This window comes from Trichomonas vaginalis, chromosome V (genome assembly GCF_026262505.1).
Source record: "Trichomonas vaginalis G3 chromosome V, whole genome shotgun sequence".
Taxonomy (NCBI): domain Eukaryota; phylum Parabasalia; order Trichomonadida; family Trichomonadidae; genus Trichomonas; species Trichomonas vaginalis.
Window position 1 is genome coordinate 1275087 of NC_067207.1, and position 25773 is coordinate 1300859.

Genomic DNA, 25773 nt, shown 5'->3' on the forward strand with positions numbered 1-25773 from the left:
GCATGTTGTCTGACTGCTTGAGGGTTAGGTTGGTACCATTCGAACTTGACACTTGCAATTCCTTCAATTGCATTCAAAATGTCTGAGTCGGAGTCAACCATTTGTTCTCTCTTTGTAGTCTTGAAAGCGTCAAGAAGTTTTGCGGCTGTTTGTTCATTGCCATGTGCATAGTAAATGTGACCATCCAAATCTGTTATGGTCAATCTGAGATTGTGTCCTTTCTTATTTCCGTCTTGTATGGCAGCAAGTACACCCATGAAGCCTTCTTTGTTCTTTCCTTCGTCAAAGTTTACTGTAAAGGTTCGACCAGATGTAATTTGACTTCTAACTTCACGATACTTTTCATATGCATATCTTGTTCTTTCCATGGGAGCATGACCATCCTCTGCACTACCTTTTTTCCTTCTCAAAGGATGCAATTGTTCGTCATGTTTCCAGTAGAATCTGGCAAAGCCGTCGTGTCCTTCAACTTGAGGTTCACTAACATCGAAAGGCATGTCCATAAGACGTTCTTCTTCTAACCTCTCTAGTCTGTTTGGATAATTGGCACGTGCTGTTTCCAAATCCATTTCGTAGCGAAGACCAGACAATTTGTCATAGACTTTTATGGGTCTTCCCTTCCTAAATTTAAACTTCTTCGAAACTCTCCAACCATATCTTTGTAACTCTGCTTTTATTCTAGCAGACTTTCTATCCATTCTATATGGGGGCATTTTTATAAAAATAAAAAAATATTTTTTTTCTTTACTTTACATAACCGCCTGCTGCCATAAGTCTTTGACGCCAACCCATACCAGCTAATGAAGGTTGACTTGGTTTAGTTTCCAAACTAAACTTTGGTTTTGGTTTATCTTCAGTTTTTGGTTTTTCTTCTTCTATCGGTTTTTCGTCACTTTTCGGTTCCTCTGACTTTACCTCACTGCAGGAACAGTTGTGTCGTCAACATCTTCATAAATATCATATGCCATTTGTTTTTGTTTTCCTTTCAACTTTTTGTGTTTGTTGTAAAGTTTAGAATATTTCGACTCTAAGTCAATGAGATGTTCTATAATGAACTGTTGGTCAGTGAAGTAAACTTTTCCATCTGTTGTCTCGAAAGCTCCTTCAGACTTCAATATTTTATTTGTGAGAGTCTGTTTCTTTTTTGAGATACTAGCCGTTCCATTTTTATGAAAAGTGACTTTGTAGTTAGGGTTTGTATTTCCAGACCTGGCACTTTCTATTATTGAATTTTTCTCTTCATCTGTAAGTTCTTTGACGGTTTTGACAATGGTTCTGAACTTTTTGTTTGTGGTGTCAAATCTACCGTTTCAACTTCTTCGGTCATTTCATCTCAGTAAAAAATTTTAGTTTGGTTTGTTTTCAACTGGTTGTTGTTGTTTTTTAAGTCGGTCTAAAACTTCCTGAGGTATAGGAAGAACTTGACAAACACGTGGTGTAACTGCTGGAAGTCGACAAATCCATCTTGAACCCATTTGTCTCAATGCTGTATTGTTCATTTCATCTCAGTAAAAAACTTTACATTCCCCACGTTTGAGGCGGTTGAGGTTGGTTATTGTTTACCCACTGTTGTGCATGGTTATATCCTCTGTTAAAGAATCTTTCACCTTGGTCCATATAGTGTCCTGCTTGGTTATAGTAGTCATTTGCTTTGTTATAATAGTTTCCTGCTTGTCTTCCTACATTGTCCATCCATCCTTGAACTTTTCCTCTTGTTTCAGGATTTGGAATAAGATTTGTTGCATCTCGTGCTACATCCCAACCTTTCTGTACAGTTTGTATAATAGGTTGTGCTTTCTCTTTAAGTATACCTAATGTACTCAAAATCTTCCTTCCAACCCAAATACACCTCTAGGCTATTGTTCCCACTGCGGGCAAAAATCTAGATGCGACTCCTGCTAATGCGCCAAATAAACCCATTTCTTATGGGTTAAAAATGACGAATCCAAACAAGGACCCCTATGTTTCTAAGGCAACAAAAAAAGCACTCAGGATAAAAATCTTTAGTTCAACACCAAATGCTTGGTTTATGGATATCTTGGAAAACATTCCGAGGTATAGAGAAGATGGACCACCATACTGGCTAATATTTGTCGGTCAAAACACAAGATACTGTGAAGCCATACCATTACAGTCCAAAAATATTTTAGATATCTTAGCAGCTTTGACAATATTCGTTGACAAATACCATCCAACAAAACTGACATCTGACTGTGAAAGTTCTTTCAAATCAGATGATATTAAAAACTATCTGCGTTCAAAAAATGTAAACCAATATTTCATTGTCGACCAAAACCATTCTGCTCTTGGTGTCATTGACGGTTGTATAAAAATGTTAAGAGACTTAAACCAACCACAAGGTGGTGAAGCAAATGAAATGTCATATGACGACAAATATAGACACTTCTCCAGGCAAAGATGAGACAAGTTTTAAATATTTACAATAGCCGTAAACAAAAAGGTTTGGGAAACCACTCCCCGAAGAAATGAAAAACAACCCTGACTTAGAGAAAGACTATATATTTAATAATTTAGTCAAAAGAGACAAACAAGAAAGAATGCCGGGCTTCAAACTTCAGAAAGGTGACAAAGTAAAAATAGAAATACCTAAACGCGACCCATATGAAAATACTATTGACTATGACAACAATGGGAACTCGACAGGTACTCACATTCGTGTTCGTAAAAATAGAAGAAAGTATACAAGAGAATATTATGAAGTTTTAGGCAAACATGGCAAAATGTACACACTGCAAGCAGAAGATAAAACTACTATTGTCAGACCTCGTTTCAAACTTGTCAAAGTTCAAGGTGGTATACTTTCAAAGACAGTTCCTAACAAATATAAGACAACTCCTGACGAATATGCTAAAGAAGTTGAAAATGACGACTAAGCAATTCTATACCATGCGTAAACTGTCATGTAAGGTGGCATGTAGTCTTTACTTTGTCCCGTTGTTTGTGTATATCCTGTAACGCGATGTGTATGGTTTCCATCTCCCTGAGTGTTACCCCAGAAACAATTTATAGCAAACTGAACGTCGTCTTTAACATCATATCCTTTACCTTTTGTCATTGCTGACCAATCCCAAAATTTATGCTTATGCCAACCTGCTTGAGATGTACTTAAATCTATGTAGTGACTGTGTGCAGGTAAATTTTCACCTGAAATCGTTTTACTTCCACCTGTTTCCTTTGAAGAGTTTGCACAATACAAAAACCTGTCGACTATTTGAGTCCAAGTTCCAAAACCCAGAACTGTTTCTGGATTTGTTGAGTTCATTGACGTATAAATAGAGCCTATAGGATATAATGTTTGAAGCATTTCTGTCTTTAATGTTTGAAGCTCTGTTTTGTCTGCTTTCTTGTCATATAAATCTTGAGCAGTGAATTTAATATTATATTCATCCTTCATGACATAAACATCTTTACATCTAATGTTTCTCATCGTCGTTATGTCGTCATCCGATGTTAAACCTTGTGGAAAGTTAGGAGGTTTACAATAGAATGCATCCCCACCAGTTCCTTCAACCGTTCCTTCAATACTTTCTATAGCAACAGTTGTAAAACTTGTATGTGTATGGTTCTTATCTGCTTTCTTCTCTAACTCATCGTTAACATAAGTTTTATCTGCTTTAAGGTCTAAACATCCTGAAACCCATCCTGTATCAGCTTTAACTTTAAAAGTCTCCGATGTCCATTCATGAAACCATTCAGCCCTTTCTTTAATTTCATTATCTTTTTCATCCACATATTCCTTATCTGCTTTCTTCTCTAACTTACTAGCCACATATTCCTTATCCGCTTTCTTTTCAAGGCTAACGTTTAAGTCTGTTATTTCAGATATAGAATGTGTATGAGTCTTTTTAGAATATTCGTTTTCAGCTCTTGTCACTTCACTTGACATTTTATTGTCAACATATGTTTTGTCTGCTAGTTCAGGATGAGTATGTTCTTTTGTTGCATATGTTGCATCTGCTCTGTCATGTTCTTCTTGAACTTTTTCAATGACATATTCTTTGTCAGCTTTGTTGTCAACATCTGCTTTCAAAAGAAGTTCATTTATAGGTTTCTCGTTTAAAGTTCCTTTTGTTGGATTTATACAGACAGTATTGTTCTTCTTGTCTTGAAATAGAAACTCATCTGTCATTGGGTTTAATGTCAGTTTTAAGTTTCCTTCTTTCAATGACTCAGATATCTTAGAATAGTTTGAAAAGTTTGTTGTGTTCTTATTTAGAGCTTGCATAATGAGTTGTCGGTTGTGTTGTATTTCTCTCATAGACGCTGTTTCATTTGACATTTTTATTCTAGATAAAATATGCTTTCAATAGAAAAAGAAAATTCAAGAGTTGCTACAACTAAACCATTAGATGAACTTTTTACTAATGTCGGTCAAAAGTTTGAGACAGATACCGTAAAGCATGAAGGCTATCGTTTTGACTACCCATTAAGATGGTTAAGAGACCCATCCGTCACAAAAGCTATTGGCTTTCGTAGAATGAAGTTCATTTCAGAAGCCATACATGGTTTCCCATTTACGGTCGGTTTTGAAGTTCGATACTATAACAAAGAAAAACGTATGTATGAGAAATTTGAACAGGGAAAACTTTTACAAGTTAGTTTGCTTGTAAACTTAGAAACAACTCTTCAAGCTTTTCAAGAAAAAATAAACGATATCTATATCGAATATGCAAAACAGTATAACATTGACGAGGGAGAATACCATCTCGATATTATTTATGACAGGAAAAATGCAACTGTTAAAATCAATAGAATAGAAGACCTTGGAGAAAACGTTTATATTTCTACAAAATATAACAACTTGGCATGGTATAGATTTATGAGGATGTTAAATCAGCCTGCAGCATATCCAGTACACCCAGACTTTTATGAAGTCGAAAACCCTAATGGAACATATGAAAATGTTTTCGACCAAGATGCTATTATTGTTCATGCTTCATTTTCTGGCGCCCAAAACTCTTTCTTATGCTTGGCAAATGACTTTTACGAAAAACCTACAAAGTTATACGAACCACCAAGTGGAAGTATTTCAGACTTTCAAGTATGGTTTACTACAGATGGAAGAAAAAGAATAATTCCATTATACCATGCGTTTTACTTAGAACTTAGTTTCATATACAACTACTATCGAACGGTAAAAATATAATTTTTTAATACGGTTGAGGTGTTGGATTTGGTTCCAACTAGACTGTGGTGCAGGTTCAGGCTGTTGTATAACAGGAGCTTGTTCTTCTGGTTCAGGGTCTTTAGGTATAATACCAACGAACTGACCTACTCTTTTACCAATATTTTTGACTCCGTTCCAAATTCCTCTTCCTACGGTTTTTATTCCATTCCATATACCTCTTCCAACTCTTCTGAAGAAGTTTCCAATACTACTGAAGAAACCCATTTTACTATATGTAAAAATCTAATGTCCACCTAGTCTCTTACGTTTCCTGTTGAGTTCCATAGCATTCTTTAACTGGAGCTCATACATTCTGTTTCTCCTCTGGTAGAAAACATATTCTGGGTCAACTCCTGTGTTCGCGTCATCTGCATAAAGTTGTTTATATCCCACTTCAGGGTTTGTATAAAACTCTTTCCATCTCATATTTGCATACCATGGTGGCAAACCTAACGCAGCGTCATTTGACATGGCAGTTTGCATTTGTACATCTGTTGGCACTTGACCATAGTTTGCCATTGCAGTTTGTATTCTAACTTCATTTGGAATATTCTCTGGGTTTGGTTGTCCAGGTTGCTGTGCATTCGCTAAGTTCTGTGCGTCCATTTAATATTAGATAAAAATATCTCTTACGAGTACATATACTGAACATTTGCAGGCATTGGTTCATCTTCATATTCTCTGTACTTTTCTGCCACGTCAAATAAATAAATGACACAATGGAAAAAACCTAAAACAAGTAGTCCTATTTCAAACCACATTTACTTACTAATAAAATTTCTTTGTTATGACACTTTCTCCGGTTTATAGGACCTCTCTCATATTCTATCTTGTCATATCTAAACTCATAGTCATGTATGTCCTCTAACCATCTCATAACGCGTTTCCAAACCACTTTTATCGATGTAAAGTAAAAGCATGGATGGTTATGTAAAACGTCTAAAGTTTCTAAAGAGTCTCTCAAAGTCCAGTCTACTTGGTATTGAAAATCCCATGTGTTATAGAACGGCGGGTCCATTATAAAGAAAACATTTTCCTTGTCTTTATTTTTTCATACAACTCTGTCCAACGACATCTCACAAACTCTATACCCTCAATATATTTTTCTATGTTCTCTTTGAAAACATTTGTATAGTTAAGATATAAAACTTTTGACATAAGTGTTTCAATGTCATGAACTCTTATAGAACCACTATATAATAGTCTAGCAGATATACTATCCCAGTCTATATATTCTGCTTTTTTCAAAACCTCTCTCACAATATTTTTCTTATCTAATGGTATACGTTCCATCTTACCTATAGGTATCTTTTCTTTTAACTCTTTCAATATATTGTTTGTGTCTGGAATATGTTTGAGACGGTCCATATAGTTGTCGAAGTCATTGCATATAATCTTTGAGTCTGGGAATATTGTATGACATAAATGGGATATATAGAAACTTCCACTGAACAAATCTACAAATGTTAGACCATTCGGTAGTTTCTTAAGTTCTCTCAATATAATATCTTTACATCTACTCTTATTTCCAAAGAACGGTAACGGTGGTTTTGTAAAATTCATTTATATATAATAATAAAAATGTTTTTACCCGAAAAGTGACAGAAAAGTGACAAAGCATGAAAACATATATAATTTGTGAAAAGCGACACAAAAGTGACATATTAAAAAGTGACATCATTAATATGATGTAAATAACAACGGTTTTGGTTTTGTCACCGGCTGGTTGGCTGGGGTTCGGTCCTCCTCTTGGGTCTTGGGCAAAATTCTTAGGGCTAGAAGGGGCGCAGCCCCTGGAAGCCCCTCATACCTGACCTATATTGAATGAATGTATAAATCTAAATAGTATATTATCAAAAAAAAATAAAAAATAAAAAAATAAAAATAAAAAATTAATAATAATAGTACCATCACCACAATTAGCAAATTCAAAAGATATATGAATTGCTATCGATCTCTTTCAAACAAACGCATAGAAATTTTGATTAAGTATTTCAAATTTTTATATGAGATAAATATTGAACAGATAAAATATAAAACAATTTATTTATTTTGTAGCCATTAAAATTTCTCGGCTATCTAATAAAATTTTGTGAGAACGTAATCTTTTCAAATTTAGTATCAATCTTTGGTCTTTTATTGTTCTCTCACATGTTGCTTCTGAAGGTGAAGCGGAGATAACACGAAGGGCGATATCTGCAAAGATTGATACATTGCCATCTCTATGAGAGATTTCTTCCCAACCGTATTCTTGACGTTCTTGAATCATATCATCAGAGAAGATATCATTATCACTATTAATATACGTGTTAAATAGTGTAATAATATCTGTTATTGTTTGACCCGGAATACGAAATTGTTCCAAAATACTTTTGAGATACTGCCTAGCTGCAACAAAATGGTTAACCGGCTGATTTGAACTAGATGTTACATCTGCGAGATCAAGCATAGGAGGGTCAATTGTAGCAGTTACCTGACGAATTGATCCCTCCTCAACCATATCAAGAGAAACTTCAGTCGAACCTTCTTCAAAGATAGAGTCCATATAGATAGATTGAATGTCTTCTACTGGATTAACGAAAGTTACGTTTGTAATATCAAATGAATTAATTGCCGGAGATTCGTTGATCTGCGCTCCGTGGACGAATTTTTGGTTGAAATAATACCTACCTTTCGGTGTAAAAGCGAAGGCTAAGCACCAAAGACCTCCAAAGTCCGATCCAAGGGTATAGTTCAACAACGATCTTGAAAGGATTCCAGCAAAAGGATTGTTGTTGCTGCTGGAAAGGTATTGGAGTGCTTCAATACCCTTGCAAAGCCATACGTAGCAATCAGATATCTTGGTTTTATCTGATTCGAACGTGGAAATAAGCTTCTTGAGAATTGCCAAGCAGTCTCTTAAGAACTTGATGTTTTCAATATCAATACGCGTATATCTTGAAATTTTGTCTTGATACTTGATAATAAACATACAAATATTATAATCATAGATCCACCTGGTGGATACATGCTTTGGACAGAGAGCTCCGATGTCTTCAACATGGATTCTACAAAGAGCTGATATTTCGTGGATATGTTTCACAATTGCTCCTAATGCTACGTCTTTTGTTGTCATATATTGATAACAATTATGAATCCTGTGGCATAAACACGGGATAAACAAGATTTTGAATAACCTTGGGTCATTTGAGTTGTAGAACGATTGATTCCATCCTTTCTGAAAACATTTCAATTGCGCTTTATTGCCATCGCAAACTACACTGCTGATCTTAACATCTCTAATGAAGATTCTGTTAAATCCTTGAGTAAGCGAGTGGATATAATCTTCAGATGTTCCACCATTCATTTGGATTGACTCAACAGGATAGGGCCGCTTGCTTTGCAGAGGATTTGTGAGGGAGAAGTCCAGATTGTGAAACTGCTGAGTCTTCCCCTCATCAATGGCAACACAGGTACAGGCAAGCTTAGCAAACTCATCAACTTTTGCAACATGGATTGAATTTGCAATTTGTATCATTGTTTGCCTTAGTTTGTCAGTTGAAATAGGCTGGTATATTTGAGAAGCTAGTTTATCAACATTGATGTTAACATTGTGTAACTGTGGGAACTTCAATATCATCGAGTCTGCAGTATACATTATAATGGTTTTAACTAGCTTTGTAAACTCTGGGCTTGAGAAGGTATTCAGAGCCAAGTTAAATCTTCCAGTAAATGTAGCAAGCTGTTCATAGATATCCCCTAACGATATAGGTGTAAGCCCTGTTGCTGGGACGTTTTGATAGTATTGATCGATTGTTTGTTGTGATGCTACTTCTCCTGGTGTGCATATGTGCCGTTTGTTTTGGATCCATTTTTTGAAATGATCCTCACGCATTTCTTCCATTGCACAGTGGCATATAGTTCCGTCAGGACGCTTTACTAGTTCATTGCATTTAACATAATATTTTCCGTACTTGTCGCCTGGTTTTTTATATCTAAGATACTGATGCTTAGTACCGACCTCAATGTCTTTATAGTACGTCGGTACTGCATCAATCATTGTTGAAATAATGAAGTGATTACTTAAGCATTTTTATTCTCAATTTGTTTTGAATAAATTCAATTTTTTAATGCATAATTTTTAAAAATTCTCTAATATACCTTAGATATAGATACATTTATTATCAATTCAAAAATTTCAATATAGTTTTGGGATGGGTAGCCCATCCCATATATTCAAATTTTCAATGATTTTGGGTTGGGATTCCCAGACCAGAATAATTTCTAATTATAATTCGTAAAAATATATGTATATCTCATTATTACATCATTTAATATATTTTTAGTTAAATAGTCACTATTTTCACAATTTTTATTATTAATTACTGAACTAAACAGGTTTTAAATAGAAAGAGTATAAAAGATAAGTGTTTTTCTACATGTGTTTCGATAAGAATTATAATAATTGATAATTTTTACAGCCAAATTTATTTTATTATTTAAATTTCAATGAAAAAAGATAAGAATTTTTTAATAAAAAATTTTTATTAAGAATTTTTTTTGTAAAATTGACACTGGGATGACGATAAGGCTAGGATCTTATCCACCCCGTTCATTTGGGAAAATTGCAGATCGATACTCAAAAATAAGCAGACTCTCAAATAGAGAACATAAAATAACTCATATTTATCATATTAAAATTTTCTAAAAGTCTCCCAAAAAAATCATATTTCGAAAATTTCGAAAAAATAAGCACATTTTTCGCCAAAGAAAAAAGAAAAATGTTTTTTTTTGAATTTTGATGATAAAGAATCTCAATTATCTCGTCATGTAGTTCATATTTTCGCGTTCTGAGAGCGGAAAACGCATTTTTTGAATGCGTAGATTCCGAATCACACGGAAAAAATAGGTTTTAATAAGAAAAATAGACAATTTATGAAGTAACAAAGCACATAGTATTATAAAAAAGAAAAACATTTTTCTCATATGAAAGAAAATATAACGTATTTTTTACAGAGCGTAGGTATATATCGAGCCAATTCACACCATAAATTCTTTTCTCGTTCTCGGGCCTATAAACAACCTGAGGTGCACAACAATATTAACTTATACTGCTGTTATCTGGATTTGAATCCTCAATTGAGAGAATTCCAGATAACTTCAGTATAAACAAACCATATACATGTTTCCTCCTTGCTTCTAGGCCAAGCATAACAAGTACATTACCTTAGAGCAAATCTCATTCGGAGTTTCTCATTTAATGAGAGACTCCGAATGAAATTTGCCTATTTGATTAATATCGTGCTTTATGAGATGCAAATTCTGATGATAAATATTGATCTAGAGCTTATATAAGATGCGAAGAAACTTCAAAAAAAGCTAACCGGTAAAGACAGCAACTTGCAAAGTCAAGCAGTTTTTGAGATTTTGATTTATAAATCATAAACCTTCATGCTTGATGATTTTGTAGAATTGTTAACTCATGTCATCAGTTAATGCTCACCTAAGGGAGGTGTTTTGCGGGAGCTGAGGGTATCTTGGTGAGTACTTAGGAGGCCAAGAAGGGCACCCCAACCGACATTTTGCTGATGGATTGAGTTCGCAACCATTTTTATAACCGTAAAAACCGTCGGGACAAAACAACTTGAATAATTGAATTTTTTAATGATAATGATTGTGAAATAACATGTAACTATAATTTAAGAATGCCATATTTTTGTTAAAAAAATTTCGAAAAGTGAGATATTTTCCATTCTAATAAATAATTTGATAACCGGGGTGTCCCCAGAATCAAATAAATTATCATATCGAGAATCGGAGATCCTTGCAGTTTCGATTTTTTCGAAAAGTGAGAGATTTTCCGTTCTAATAAATATATTTGATAACCGGGGTGTCCCCCGGAATCAAATAAATTATCATATCGAGAATCGGAAATCCTTGCAGTTTCGATTTTTTCGAAAAGTGAGAGATTTTCCATTTTAATAAATATATTTGATAACCGGGGGGTCCCCGGAATCAAGTAAATTAGCATTACTAACATTCCTTTTTTATTTAAAATTTTCAATTCTTAAAACAAAGTTTTACTTCTATTTAATTATTTGCCATGAAAGTATAGAACATTAAAAATTCAGCCTACTACCTCCACCCTTATAATACCTTCAAAAAAATTATATCTCAATTTATTTTCTATCTTTATATTGATGTGCTTATTCAAAAACACTAAATCATAAGTCTTCAGTTCTCAAAATACTCTCAAATTATCTCATTGCGCATATTTTGAAATTTGATAATTTTAAATTGTTAAAAAATTCATTAATCACAGTAAAATATCTATATACAACAATTAACTAACTGATTCCACATCTTTAACATTCGCATTTATTTAATATATTTGAATATCATTTACATCTTATTGAATTAGATCATAAATCACAGTTCCCTAATATACTATCTAGCTAAACATTATTGTTGCACAACTTACATGTGATTAAACACACGTGTATAATTCTGTACAACTCATATCTCTATCAATACTTTATTTATAATCAAAACAAAGGTTAAAATTGTATACCCTGTCACTATAGAGTATTCTCCCAACTTTAAAGTGAAAATCAAAATTTGATATTTTAGTAATTTCATGTGAGATTGTTATTTTATAGGAAAACATACTGAAAATGTTTATAAGATGTTTCTCTATCATATGCCAAAATATCATGGTTTAAATGCTCTCCTAAGTGTCTATAACTGAATTTTAGGGTAATAACCTTATTCTAAATGTTGGGAAAGTAGCTCTAAAGACAGGAAAAGCTGATGATATTTATTTTAAAACATTCACATAAAGACAACAATCATTATCGAATGAATTAAGAAAATAGATTTTATTATTTGTTTTTTATGTCAAATCGACCTGAAAGTTCAATAAGTATGGAGTTCAGAGAATTTTACTGTGTTGGAGATACTCCCAAGAAATTTGAATTTTGGTTAATTATGCATTATTGATATTGCCAATTAATAACACTTTGAAAATGGAAGCATATGCAATAATCACCTTAAATTATCCCAATGTTTGCACGTATGAAATAAGTTCCTTGAATTATCAGATATAATGATAATCAACTATCGATATTGATTTAATAAACCATTAAGGCTCAATAGCATTATCGTTAATTTTTTCCCAACAATAATCTTGTTTGACTGAGTTTTAAGAAAAAATTAAGGAAATCGAATAATTCTCTTAGTTACAAATTTTTCCTGCTTAATATTTTTTGTAACAGTCCTGCAAAAAAAATTGGGAAATAACATGATATCGAAATATCGAATGTCGGATAAAATAATTCATATATATGTTGTATTTGTAGTCAATCTGTAATAAAGAAAAGAGGTGAGATTTGGCTAATAATTACGCGAATATGTGAAAAACGATAAAAATTCAAATTAATAATAGAAATCATTGTGGTTATATACAAACAAATGATTTTGGCAAATTGAGGTTAGAACGGTGATTTTTCAATAAGAAGTTTTGATAAAAACAGAAAAGTAAGGTCATCACAAAAATTGAAATCGATAATTTCAATTTTGTTAAATTTTATAAGCAAAATTAAAGAGGAAATGTTTAGATAATAAACATGCAAAGCTTGGATTACTTCACGCAGAATTGATTATTTGACGAATAAATCTAATAAAACAATTACCTGTATAAGCAATGTTTTGTTTTGAACGAAAGTGCAAATTCCCAACTTAAATTAAGTAACGTGTTTTTGTTTTTCAGAGGATATTTTTTGGAATATTAAAAAACATCACCAAATATAAATAAATCAGGGTCGCGATAATCAGCTGCGAAAATTTCTAGTGATTTTCCATTCAATAGTGAATTCTGAGTATAATGGCAATCTCTAGATATTTTAATTGCATTTTTCATACCATATATATTTCATTTTTACATTGAAAAATTCAATATGAAAAGTAGATAGATAAAATCAGCTATCATACTTTATTCGAGCGTTGATTTAATAGTTTGTTAGTATTGTCCTTAATTTATTCGCTAGATCCCGTTTTCTTTGTTGCTCACAATTCAATTAATTTGAGACTATTCAATATGGTTGTCATTTGAAAAAATTGTGAATTGAGAAAGATATTTCTTCATCAAAGTGGACTATCTTAATGTCTGACGAATTATCGTTATTTTTAACTAGGGATGATTGTTGTTTATCGGGCGAACTATTTTTTTGCATTTTAAAATTGCCAATTATGTTTTATTCATCATCTATATCATTATTATTAAATGGTCGTCCGATATTCTTTAATATAAATTTTTATTTTTTCAATACTTTTATTTCCTTTTTTCATCACAAAATTGAATAGGTATTCAATCAAACCGTATATCATAATTCAATTTTATTAGAATTAAATTTGCAAGTCTCATCACACTTTTCAATGCTCGATTTTTAAAAACTGTTTAAAAATGGAGCTTATATTGAAATAGTGTAGAGACTAAATATTACCACAGACTATTTCAGAGGATTGAGTTGCCACTCAATCCTCTGAAAAGTCTGAGGTAATTTGCAAAATTTGGAAAGAAGAAAATTCAAAAATCGAGATTTAGACTCAGTATCAAATGGAGAACAAAATGTTTCTTCATATGAAGGAAAAAAATTTTCTTGAGAAGAAATAGAGTTTTTAAAATTTTATTGTATGTAATGAAATAAACAAATATTAAAATTATTTTTTGATAACAAGAAAATTCCCAACAGAAAATATTTGAGACAAAGAAAAAAAGAAAATTGAAAAATAGATTCATAACAGCCTTAACTGCTAAGATTTAGGAACAATGTTAAGTATCAAAAAGAAAGGAGGTCTGATATAGACAACATATATCGTTGAAGGTTGAAAAAATCTCTAATATTTGAGCCCAAAATTTCAAATTTTAATTTTTTGAAAAAAGAGGCCACCCGTATGTACGTTTATTTGAGAGGAGGAGGATTATATTTTTGAAAGGGTGAAACATTATGAATATGTTAATTATATAATAATATGTATTATTATAAAAAAGAAAAAATAAAGCACGTTAAAATTTTTCTTTCTTGATTTTTTACAAAATCTACTTAGAATTATGCAAAATATGACTAAATAATTATAAATTTCAAGTTAAATTTTAATTTTGATAAATAATTTAAATTTCAAAATATCAAGTTCAGTTCGACTATATATGTAGTAATTCCTCAATAAAGTGCCAAAACCCTATTAAAATATATGAACATTTTCAACATTTTAATGTTTTTATTTAAAAATTTGATGGAATATGAGCTTCAAACAATTATTATGTAAATAAAAATAATTAAATATATGTATTTATTCGTATTACAACCGTAGTAAGTCGATTTTTCCTTTCTTCTACTGAGGTTTGAATTTGATTTCGAATTGTAAAGAGATTCAAAGGGAAAATACTAGCGGATAAAAACTACCTCCATGAAAGGGTCATAATGGACTCAAGTTGTATTTTTTGATATTTTTTGCTTTTCGAGCCTAAATAGGTAGCCAAGATAATGCCTAAAAATAAGGTTCTAAATTCTGAAGTTTACATGATCCTATCGTGTGCACCCTTAAAGTCATATGGGTACCAAAATAAAAAATCTAAATTAGAGGTTATTTCAATAAACAATATAATTTAATAAATTAATATAGGTTTATTAGAAATTTGTCACCTTTTTCGTTATAAACTGGTTTTATGAATCCAAAGTCATCGAGCTCTTCAGAATCTTTGACTGATGGAAATTTCAGCCAGAAGAATTTAGAGAAGTTTCCTCCTTTTATGCAAATTTCTCAATTCGAAACACTCGATTTTTCATTTAATCCGTTATCTTCCCTTGAAACTTTACCAATATTACCACTCCTTGAAGCCCTTAATCTAGAAGGAACTAAAATAGGCTCATTTGCAAATTCACAAAGACAACCTACACTGAAACAACTCAACATTATAAATACGCCGATTTCATACTATCAAGGATTTCGTGTTATGTCAATAATAATATTTGGACCGGGACTTACTGAGATAAATGGACAAAAAGTTACCCAGCAAGAACTATTAGCCGTTGAAAAATTAATGCCAAGATTGAGACCACTACTATTAGATGGATGGATTTTGACAAATGTCGAACCACCGAGACTTATGCATAGTGAAACACATGCAAGCGGCTTACTTGATGAAATTTCTTCAGATTTCAAAAGTAATAAAACAGAATCTCAAACGATAAATAAAAATCCATCACCAACAGCAGTAAAAAGTGCAGATAATCAAATTCCTGATATCCAAAATCTTCTTAAATCAGAAAAATCAAAATCATCTTCCCGAAGAAACACAAAAACGAAAAATAGCAAGCATAAATCAAAGAAATCATCATCTAAAAAGAAATCTTTCCAAACTCCAAAGCTCGGAAAGGTTCCCGATTTACAAGAAACTCCTTTATTAAAGCCTGAACCAAAGATCTCGGCATCTTTGACACCAGCACCTCCTTTACAGATTCCTATTACAAATACAGAACAAAAACCAGAAATTAAAATAGATTTGATGAGATTTGAAAGTTCATCAACGAAATCAGAGTCAACATCAACGATGGAAGATAATTTACAGATACAACCGAATATAATACCAGAAGAAACTCATAAAGAACTACAGATTGAGCAGCAAATTGTTGCCCCAATTCTTCAATTAACACAGAACGATGTAAAGAGCCAAGCATCACGTAAATATCATTACCATAAGAACAAGAATGAATTAGACCTTAATTTACCTATCAGTACCGATATTTTCAGGGATGATTCTTCATTTTCCTCAAGTGTATGCGGTCCACGCGTTATTCTTCAGATATCTCCTTTGTTCTCTGTCCAATCACCTCTTAGATCAAGAAGCTCCAAGCCAAACCCAGAATTCGTCTTTATAAGCCTCATTCAATCGAAATTTTCTTCTTCATCTTCAAAAAGTGACACTCCAATCAAAACATCAAATAAAAGTGACAAATCAAATAGTACATCAACAAAAAGCGACAACAGTCCAATAAAAGAGAGAAGCAGTTCAGTCAAAAATCCAATAGAAATTAAAATTTCAAATTTGACACCGAAACAAAGCGAAAACAGTGATGATGAAGAAGAATCAGAAGTAGAATCACAAGCTCCACAACTAGATAAAGTTCCTTCATCATTAAATCCGTTCAATTTCAAGCCAAGTCAAGCGAAATCATCTGATTCAAGTGAAGAACTTTCTACACGTTCGAATTCGAATTCAGATGAAGAAGAAAGCGAAAACAACCAAATCTTCAACGAATTTGTTAAAAATTTTGATGAAGAAGAATCCGAAAACAAACAAAATTTTGAAGAAGAAGAATCAGAAAATAAACAAAATATAAATGAAGAAGAAGTAGAGGAAGAAGAAAAACATCAAACAGTAAAAAGTGATATACCAGAAAGTAGCTCATCGCTAAGTAATATCTTTGTTGATGATAATGATCTAGAAGAGGAAGAAGAAAAGAATGAAAAATCTGAAGAAGATGAAAAAGATTTAAGAATCAAAAAAGTGACAAAAATTGATGAAGAAAAAGAAAAGAATATTTTTGTATATGAAAAAGAAATAAGTAAGAGCGAAGATGAAGAGGAAGAAGATGATGATGACGAATTACCTGTTGTTATCAAACCTTCGAAATCTTTAGTTGATTCTCCGAAATTCAACTTATTTTCTAAAGAAAAATCACCTGGATCGGCTCAAAAAACTATTAAAGCACCTCCACTGCCTATTCCTGACCCTGGTCTTGAGAAAACTTCAGATGTAATCACAATTAGAACGGTTGACCCATCTGGACAAGCTCACAAACATCACCACCATCATGGGCATCGACATCATAAGAGGAAATCTTCAATTGAAGAGCCCCCAAAGAAGAAACCACCACCACCTTTACCAGATTTCGAAGGAAATGTGGAGAGACAGATATTAGAAGATAATAGGAGAAAAATAACTCCTCTGCCTAAGAAAATAGATTCGAAAAGACCACCTCCTTTGAGAACATCCTTTGCTTGAAATTATTAATTATTTTTTCACTAATTTTATCTTAAAATTGTGTTTATTTTTTGTTTAGTAAAAAGTTAGACATTATTTCATGGTTGAAATTAAATACATTTTTATTTGATTCAAGAAATATAGATTTATATGCAATTTAAAATGAGATGCTAGTAGATTCATACAATAGTGATAATATAGAGTAAATAAAAAGGTTCAATGATGAATAGGTTTTGAAAATAGAAAAATTTTGGTCCCGCCAGGAGTCGAACCTGGATTTCGGGATTCAAAGTCCCAAGTGATAACCGCTACACTACGGGACCATTACAATTTCTTTTATTAATTTTTTCACTATAATATAAATCGAAAAACGGGATAAATTCAAATATACAGAAAAGATATCTCTAATGAATAATCGCCCTGCATTCAATTTTTAATCTCAAAATTCATAATTCCTCTTACAAATCATTGTTTACTTTTGCAACCCAAGACAATAACTTATCATTATCAACTAATTAGTATTATCCGACACCCAGGTATTATCAAAATTAAGTTCAAGTTTGGAAAATTCAAGAAGAAGCGACTGGCCAGAATATTTTGGAAATATTCCGCAAATTAATAAGACCCAAAATGCATCATCACTACATAGTACTACAAATGATAATATTTTTGAATTATTCAAAGATCAAGATGCTTTTTACGCCCAAAGAAAATTCTCATGGGATCAATACTTTTTGGCTGAAACAATTGATTTCGAAAAAACAAATGATGGAACAGCGTTGTTTGATACTTCAAGTTCTTCCAATTATTACATTCATCATTGTTTATTTGAAAATTGCAAAGAAAATGGTGCTATTTACATCCAAAGGAATGACCACATATGCACATTAATTGAAGAATGTGTGTTTTACAACTGTAGTTCCACTTTAGATGGTGGATATGTTTACTATGTCTGCCAAGGTGATGGACAGTTTGTTCAACAGCGAACATGTTACTATAAATCAAAAGCAACTAACTCTTATATGACATTTTGGCAAATAGTTTCAGATTATTCTTCTCATTTAAACCAGGCTATTGATGTTTCTATTTATAATTGCGGAGAAAATGAAACAAAAGGAGCTTATACATTTTCTGTTGCATGTGGTTCTATAATTATTTCCCGTATAAATAGCACATACAACAAATGCAGTCAATATTCATCAATAGAAAGTGAATTCACTGAAAATAAATGTGCATGTGAATACTCAATATTCAGAGAAAACAACCAAACTGAAAGTAATTCACTTGGATTTATTTGTTTTGATGAATCAATTAATCAAACAGTTTATGGTTGCAATGTTATTGGAAATAAATGCGAAACAAATGATAACCAAGTTCTATTTTATTGTTGTTTCGCAGTAAATGTTGATCACTGCATATTTAGAAATAACATTGCAGCTTACATGTTTAAGCAAGAATATGAAGGTTACCCTTTGACTATTTCAGATTCATATGTTGATAATAATTCAACAGCAGGATCAGGAAATGTTATATTTATAAATGAAACACGAAATTACGATTTTAATAATTTTTCATATTTTAACATGAAATTTTGTTCCAACGCCCCAAAAGGAATGTCGATTAAATTATCTTATCTTTCTAAATTTGCAAAAACTGCTTCTGCATCTTTATTTTCTTCAAAAAAATAAACTGAAAAGGTCATTTTTCTAACTTTTATACTCAATTTCGCCTGTGTTTCTTTTGTGCTTGTTTCATTTGTGTTTGTAATAACGAGTATTAAAATTGTGCCAGCATATCACATCAAGTATCACTTCTTATGTTGGTCAGATTAGTGGCCTTTTACTGTAACTTGGCTGGCATTGTATGATTCAACACTTCAAAATAAGCAATTCATAAAAATCTGAGATAGTTTTATATAAAAATAAGTAAAAGTAAGGATGTCAATTTGGAAGAAAAGTGAGAAAATTCCTAAAATGCTAAAAATGAATTTTCCAAACGTACTTTTTTATCTCATTTTTTTGATTTTGAAAAAAATTTGGAGAGAAGAACTCTTCGTTTTTGAATTTTGTCACGATGGTTTTAAAGTATATTAGACACATGTATTGATATTACTATTTTTGTATATTTTGAGAGAAAATCCCTAAAAAGTGAGAAAATCTGAGACGGTTTGAGAAAATATATAAACTATTGAAAATTTGAATTAAACTTCTAATTTGGAAAAAAGAAGTCTCATCACACTTTTCAATGCTCGATTTTTAAAAACTGTTTAAAAATGGAGCTTATATTGAAATAGTGTAGAGACTAAATATTACCACAGACTATTTCAGAGGATTGAGTTGCCACTCAATCCTCTGAAAAGTCTGAGGTAATTTGCAAAATTTGGAAAGAAGAAAATTCAAAAATCGAGATTTAGACTCAGTATCAAATGGAGAACAAAATGTTTCTTCATATGAAGGAAAAAAATTTTCTTGAGAAGAAATAGAGTTTTTAAAATTTTATTGTATGTAATGAAATAAACAAATATTAAAATTATTTTTTGATAACAAGAAAATTCCCAACAGAAAATATTTGAGACAAAGAAAAAAGAAAATTGAAAAATATTACTCTCCTTTACATTTCATGAGATTTTCAATTTATTTTCATAAAATTGACAATTTTATACGTTTAGATGAAAATAAGTGATTTTGCTTGAAATAAAAATTATTGTTTGTTTACAGCTATCAAATAGATTTTTGCTATTTTGATTAAAATTTGTTAATCAAATTAATAATTTTTTTTTCTAAATATCTTAAATATCTGGATCACTCACTGATACAATGAATTAAACGATAAAAATAATACAAACTCAACTAAGTTTCCTGTCTTTCAACCAAAAAATATTATGCAATTTAAATTAAATTGTTTATTCAAAGATAAAACAAAGATAAAGTAATTATAATTATCATATACTTTATGAATAACTCTCTAATTGGATAAGATTTTCGTACAAATATTTTTATTAATATCGATAAGAATATGTTTACCTACTATCACCATATGTCGATAAACGAGAGTAGAGTGATTTTTATCATCGAAACTTTTTAAAAGCTGTAAGCAGGAAGTAATAATCTTGTTTTTTCTGAGTTAGTTGTAGAACTATTGATGCCCGAGTTATCATTGTGATGCAGAAGGATATCAATGTACTGACTGAAGGATATGAATTGAATTGAATTTTATTGAATTTCAATTTGATCAAAATTTGTTGAAATGATATGAATGTGTCAACTTCTGTATCATTCTCCTTCACTCCTTCCTTATTCTTTCGAGAACGAAGCTAGCTCAGCTTTCGCTGAGCGAATTGACACTTTTCATGCCCTAAACGTACATACTCTCAAATTTATCGAAAAAATTAATACCACCTAAACTAGTATATTCTTATTTTAAATATGATATTATCCTTATATTCCACACTAAAATTCATTTAAATCAACTTTTAAAAAAGTTCGAATCCTGCGCGTCTCACTTTTTAAATTTTCCAAATGGAAAATTATATTCTCCTAAAGTGAAAACAATTTTCCAAATTGACTTCCTTAGTAAAAGCCTTTCCTTGACCCTGTTTTGCGCTACTTCAATTATAAAACACTAGATTTTTTGAAAATTTTGGTAATAGACTTTATTTTCTTTAGAATCTATATAAAATTGAACAGATCATCAGAGTACTTCTTTGTCATGCGTATAATAATGTCCCAATCGCACAAATACCATCTGAACCTGAAATTTGCCATCGCAATTGTTGTCAAATTTAGATAAAAATATATGTTATAGTGTGCACAAAACGAAATGAAAACAATTTGGAAAATTCAATTGAATGGACTTATATCGACCGCCGGTTTTTCTATCGTCTTCTAAAAGTCAACAATGTCATATAAAGTTGTTTTCCTTGGTGAAGGTCGTGTTGGAAAAACATCAATTGGAAAGCGTTGGGTAGATGGATTTTTTGATCCTTCTATGCGTTCTACGATTTCTGCCGCATTTTTCCAAAAAACAGTGAATGCCGGCTCAAAGAAAATCAATATACAATTATGGGATACAGCAGGACAAGAAGAATATCATTCTCTCGCTCCAATTTATTACAAAGACGCTGTAGCAGCGATTTTAGTTTATTCTGTCACCGATTCTAAATCATTTGAGAAAATGCAACAGTGGAGAAAAGAATTAGTAAGTTCTCGTGGCGATAATATCAAAATTATATTGTGTGGAAACAAGATTGATCTTCCATCTCAAAGAACTGTCCAATACGATCAGGCCGAAGCTATAGCTAAACAGTATGGTTGCCCATACTTCGAAGTTAGTGCTAAGACAGGACAGGGAATCGAGACAATGTTCCTTCGTCTCGGAGAAATCTTATCTACGATTCCATTACAAAATACGGGACCAACAAGAAGAAGCCATGCAAGCCTTCAGGTTGTTGATGCTGAAGAAAAGAAACAAAAAGGTGGTTGTTGCTAAATTTTTTATAAAATTTGTTAAAATTTACATTTTGATTAATTTGTAATCATATAACTTTTGTAAAAAATGTATTCAATATGCTTTTTCGGATTTAAAACCTTTTATTTAAACTATAAAGAGATCAATTCTTTTTCATAACTTTTTATTTACTTTTATCCAAAGCGCTTTAGTGTATGCATTAAAGTACTGTGAGAATTATGGAATGCATGATCATGTTTTATAATTTGACTCCTATATTAATTGAATTTAATCCCTTACTAATTGAAATGCCTAGTATTCCTATGTGAAATTATCTTATATGAGTCTATTGAGGCTATTATTCAATGAAATGTGTTAAATCAATATATTTTGTATCTCTTCTAAATATAAGCAAACTCTTCTACAATGTAAAGTATCTCAGGGTATATTATAGTAGAATGTATTTTTGAAGAATTATAATACATAGAATTTAACTAATACGTTTCTTTAATCAACAACAATATAATAAAATTTTAACAATTTCAAACATTCAAATTAGCGAAAGGAGAAAGAGGAACACAGCCTGCAAGTTTCTGCATTCTCCTCATGGCAACAGCTAATATCATTATCTGTCTTATTCCTACATTTCTTTCAGCAGGACCTAATAATCTTTTGTCAAACCTCATTAGAAGAGATTTTTGAGATCTAAGTGACATTACTCTATCAAATATCTGTCTGTGTGAAAGAGAAGCAAGGATGCATTCTTCTAATGCTAATCTTAACTCTGAATTATCGCAAACAGTCTTTGTATCGCCTTCATGGATAACTCCATTTAATCTTCTTGCCCAGTTCTCCCATTGTCTCAACGAGTTCTGTGCATTTTCATAAATTTTCTGCATTCTTTGTTGTTTTTCTTCATCATTCTTATTTGGCGATTTCGGAGTTTCCATAACCTTCTCTAGCTTCATAACTTCTATATCCTTTAACAGCTTTTCAACAGCAGCTGCAATCTCTTTCTGATTATCTACATTTAGCAATTTCTGTGTTCTCGAGACAGAATCTATTGTATTTATGTAATTCGATCTCAGGTTCCTCAAACTAGTCAGTTCCTCAAGAAGTTTATCAATGGCATCTAATAGATTTTCCGGTTTTTCACTTACCAAAAGTGACGCTACAATTTTGATCGTTGCGTTCTCAATTTCTTTTTGTAATTCAACAACTTTTGAGGACTGTGCAGCTTGTGTAACTGTTTGTTTTGTGGTTATCTTTGACTGGAATCCTGTTTTCTCTATCATTATTCTCTCTTCTGCTGTTCTAAGTTTGAGTTCGCAAGTCTTCTTCGCTGCAGAAACGGTTGCTAAATCATTGGCCAATTTCTGACATTTTGAGGCCAATTCTTCATTCAAAGATGTTTGCTTTGAGAGTTCTCTGTTTGCAGTTGCAAGCTGTACTTGTATCTCTGCCATCTGGTCGTTCATGTCTCTCTTAACTCTTGCGTTTTGTACGTCTATTGTGTCTTGCAACATTCTGTTTGCGCATTGCAATCTTTCGATTTGATTTCCAAGTTGATGTCTTTGTTTTTTGATTCTTTGTACATTAGAAAGAATTTCTTCGTTCTTCTTTCTAAGAGCATTAATCTTTGACTGTGCGGCTTCGAGTTTGTCAGCATAATCTTGGATTTCCTTTCTGTGGTTTTCAGTTAAAGTTAAAATTTGGTCCTTCAAACTTGATTGCTGGGAAATAATTGCTTCTGCATTGGCCTTTTCTTGTTCAATGCTTTGGATTCTACGTTGAGATGCTTCTTCTATGGCAATAACCTTGGATTCAGCTTCTCTTGTCATGGATTTCTGTTTTTCGAGCTCATCAGAAGTTTGTTTCACTTTGTTTGATACTTTCTTCCTGAATTCACGTTCTTCGTTGTATTTCTGTGTTAACTTTGTATTTGTCTGTTCAAGTTTCTTGACTGTTTTGAGAAGAGTTTTAATTTGATCTTGATATTCTTCTCGGATTTCTTTTTCTCTTGTAGAAATGATGTCCGCTGCAACTACCTGTTGTTGGCTGCTACTTTGTGAGCTACTTTGGATCTCGTCCTTGGATTCTTCAACTTTTTCTGAATTTGAAATTTCGGATTGAGAAAGAGTAAGTTCTGCAATTGTTGAAAATGCACGCTTAAGATGTTCGTAAAGCGAACCACTATCATCTCTGCATATCTTCATTAAGAAATTATGTATTTTAAGATGCTGTTTTTGCATTTTACGAAGAAGTCTTAAAGAATCTTCTTCGACTGTTGTTTGTGGTTGCTTGGAGATCAGAATTTCACGTTGAACAACAGCCATTCTGTTGTTTAATTCTGAGATATGAGATTTCAAGATTCCGTTTATAAATAATTGTGCAGCAAGAATGTTCATAACTTCTAGAGCATCATAATTATCATCACTGATCTTGCCTAATATTGTCTCAAGTTGCTCATCAATATCATGTGTTGTCAAAAGATCATAAACATGAGATTGGTCGATTTGTGATGGAGCAGAGAATGATTCTGCGAACTTTTCTCCCGATATTTCTCCGATAACTTCGTCAACAAATTTAGTTAATGTGTAATATCTTCTTACAATGTCTTGTTTGAACTCTGAAGAGAAGTTTTCACCTGAAATAATTGTTTGTAGATCCTTTGATGATGATAATGTCTTAATAAATTGAAGTTGTTCTTGGAATGTGCGAATTAATTGAGAACATTTGTTCTTTAGAGATAAAATTTCCTTGGAAGCTGCAGCTGATGAGCTTGCATTATCAGCAAGCTTCTGATTTTGCTCATCAATTGTATTCGTAAGCTTCTTTATAATCAATAAAATTCTCTCATGAACACTCAAAACAGAATTTTCTTCAATTAATTTGATTTGAGAAGATATCTCTGCAGATACATTATCTTCGACAACCTTCAACATAGAAACTAAAAGATTATAATTATCTTCAGATTTTTCTTGAGTTGTAATTGTATTTTGATCATGAATTTGTACTGCTTGTTGGATAACTGTTTGAGGTGTCTTGATATTTTCTAAATCAGAGATAAGTCGAGTCTGTTTATTTATGATATCAACGAGCTTAAGACGTTGCTGACCAAGTTTAGAGAGGTCTGTAAGTTGTACTTCCATTATATTGTGCATTTGCTTAACTACGGACTGGACACTTGCTTTATCGCTCTTTAAAGATGTATTTTCTTTATCAAGTGAATTAATTTGATTTTGTAAGTTTGTAAGTTGAGTAGTAATAGAAATCTTTTCTTGAGAGAGAGTAGTGATCGATTCTTTTAATGATCTATTTTCGTTTTCTAATTTTTCGATTTTTTCGACGAGTTGCTGAACAGATTTTGACTCTTTTGTAAATGATTCTGATTTCTCTTTGCGGTCTGTACTCTTGATTAATAGTTTATTGCAAGATTCGATTACTTCATTTAAATTTTTAGCTTCAAAACCGAATTTTGCGTTGAATAAAGAAAGAAATGATTTTATTTCTGTATCTGTAGACGGAATAATATGAATGCTAGAATTGTCTTGACTTTCTTCAAAATCAAAATCTGAATCGTCCGAATTATCAATAAATGAAGATGATTTTAGAACTGAATATGCATTATTTGTATCATATATTGAACTTTTTGTAAATGTTATGCTTTCTTCTGATAATTTAGAGCAAGTAGAGTCTGTTATATCTACATCATCCGAAGGACTCGAAAGAAAGCAGTCATTTAGCAGTGCATCAGTATCTTGGCAAGAACTAGTTGTCTGTAAAGCACCATCAATCTTGTGAAGTAGATCTGATGTTGCTGAAGACATTTTGAATAAAAAAATTTCTTAACGTCCAATTGATTATTTAGGCATTTATAATAAGATATATGTACTTATATAGCTTTCATGCATATTTCATTAAAAAAATACGCTTCATTATTTCTTCCCTTTTTTCAAACATTCATCACTATGAAGTTTGTGAAGGAATTTCAGGTGCATCAATGTATGATATTAAAATAATAATAGTATGTAAAAATATTTATGTTAGTTTGGATCTGCAAATCATTATTAATTCGAATATTAATTTTTAAATTTATAGAAAATAAGCTGTTGAA

At 31.8% G+C, this 25773-nt stretch overlaps 11 protein-coding genes, 1 non-coding gene and 2 pseudogenes across 14 annotated transcripts, besides 3 other annotated features; 4 read left to right on the forward strand and 10 right to left on the reverse strand.

Moving 5' to 3' along the window:
• Positions 1-3865: part of a mobile genetic element that runs on past the window's edge.
• On the reverse strand, positions 2-569 carry TVAGG3_0259970 (uncharacterized protein; the record flags this gene model as incomplete). The annotated part of the gene is made up of 1 exon (XM_051228320.1): positions 2-569. A coding segment is annotated over one exon (568 nt), but the record flags the coding sequence as incomplete, so codon positions are not given.
• On the reverse strand, positions 917-1327 carry TVAGG3_0259980 (annotated as a pseudogene). Its single transcript has one exon. A coding segment is annotated over exon 1 (411 nt).
• TVAGG3_0259990 (uncharacterized protein) lies at positions 1347-1499 on the reverse strand (the record flags this gene model as incomplete). The annotated part of the gene is made up of 1 exon (XM_051228321.1): positions 1347-1499. One exon carries the CDS (start codon positions 1497-1499, stop codon positions 1347-1349), a length of 153 nt encoding a protein of 50 aa, XP_051098051.1.
• Positions 2030-2855, forward strand: TVAGG3_0260000 (annotated as a pseudogene). The gene has a single exon. A coding segment is annotated over exon 1 (826 nt).
• A 714-nt stretch (positions 3866-4579) lies between the features above and the next one.
• On the forward strand, positions 4580-5167 carry TVAGG3_0260010 (uncharacterized protein; the record flags this gene model as incomplete). Its single annotated transcript, XM_001307058.2, has 1 exon — positions 4580-5167. The coding sequence occupies one exon, from the start codon at positions 4580-4582 to the stop codon at positions 5165-5167; it is 588 nt and encodes a 195-aa protein (XP_001307059.2).
• Positions 5168-5171: 4 nt separating this feature from the next.
• On the reverse strand, positions 5172-5413 carry TVAGG3_0260020 (serine threonine-protein phosphatase family; the record flags this gene model as incomplete). Its single annotated transcript, XM_001307059.2, has 1 exon — positions 5172-5413. A coding segment is annotated over one exon (242 nt), but the record flags the coding sequence as incomplete, so codon positions are not given.
• An 18-nt stretch (positions 5414-5431) lies between these two features.
• TVAGG3_0260030 (uncharacterized protein) lies at positions 5432-5794 on the reverse strand (the record flags this gene model as incomplete). Its single annotated transcript, XM_001307060.1, has 1 exon — positions 5432-5794. The coding sequence occupies one exon, from the start codon at positions 5792-5794 to the stop codon at positions 5432-5434; it is 363 nt and encodes a 120-aa protein (XP_001307061.1).
• A 1441-nt stretch (positions 5795-7235) lies between these two features.
• On the reverse strand, positions 7236-7733 carry TVAGG3_0260040 (uncharacterized protein; the record flags this gene model as incomplete). Its single annotated transcript, XM_051228322.1, has 1 exon — positions 7236-7733. The coding sequence occupies one exon, from the start codon at positions 7731-7733 to the stop codon at positions 7236-7238; it is 498 nt and encodes a 165-aa protein (XP_051098052.1).
• A 9-nt stretch (positions 7734-7742) lies between these two features.
• TVAGG3_0260050 (ribonuclease H-like family) lies at positions 7743-8303 on the reverse strand (the record flags this gene model as incomplete). Its single annotated transcript, XM_001281942.2, has 1 exon — positions 7743-8303. A coding segment is annotated over one exon (561 nt), but the record flags the coding sequence as incomplete, so codon positions are not given.
• A 303-nt stretch (positions 8304-8606) lies between these two features.
• TVAGG3_0260060 (uncharacterized protein) lies at positions 8607-9227 on the reverse strand (the record flags this gene model as incomplete). Its single annotated transcript, XM_001307061.2, has 1 exon — positions 8607-9227. A coding segment is annotated over one exon (621 nt), but the record flags the coding sequence as incomplete, so codon positions are not given.
• Positions 9228-9804: 577 nt separating this feature from the next.
• Positions 9805-10464: a mobile genetic element.
• A 3648-nt stretch (positions 10465-14112) lies between these two features.
• Positions 14113-14765: a mobile genetic element.
• Positions 14766-14890: 125 nt separating this feature from the next.
• On the forward strand, positions 14891-17312 carry TVAGG3_0260090 (ribonuclease inhibitor domain-containing protein; the record flags this gene model as incomplete). Its single annotated transcript, XM_001307062.1, has 1 exon — positions 14892-17231. One exon carries the CDS (start codon positions 14892-14894, stop codon positions 17229-17231), a length of 2340 nt encoding a protein of 779 aa, XP_001307063.1.
• A 149-nt stretch (positions 17313-17461) lies between these two features.
• TVAGG3_0260100 lies at positions 17462-17533 on the reverse strand. Its single transcript has one exon. It is a non-coding gene; the product is annotated as a tRNA-Gln (tRNA).
• A 2741-nt stretch (positions 17534-20274) lies between these two features.
• TVAGG3_0260110 (small Rab GTPase RabE2) lies at positions 20275-21963 on the forward strand (the record flags this gene model as incomplete). Its single annotated transcript, XM_001307063.1, has 1 exon — positions 21108-21698. One exon carries the CDS (start codon positions 21108-21110, stop codon positions 21696-21698), a length of 591 nt encoding a protein of 196 aa, XP_001307064.1.
• Positions 21964-22151: 188 nt separating this feature from the next.
• TVAGG3_0260120 (uncharacterized protein) lies at positions 22152-25486 on the reverse strand (the record flags this gene model as incomplete). The annotated part of the gene is made up of 1 exon (XM_001307064.1): positions 22199-25486. The coding sequence occupies one exon, from the start codon at positions 25484-25486 to the stop codon at positions 22199-22201; it is 3288 nt and encodes a 1095-aa protein (XP_001307065.1).
• Positions 25487-25773: the final 287 nt, after the last annotated feature.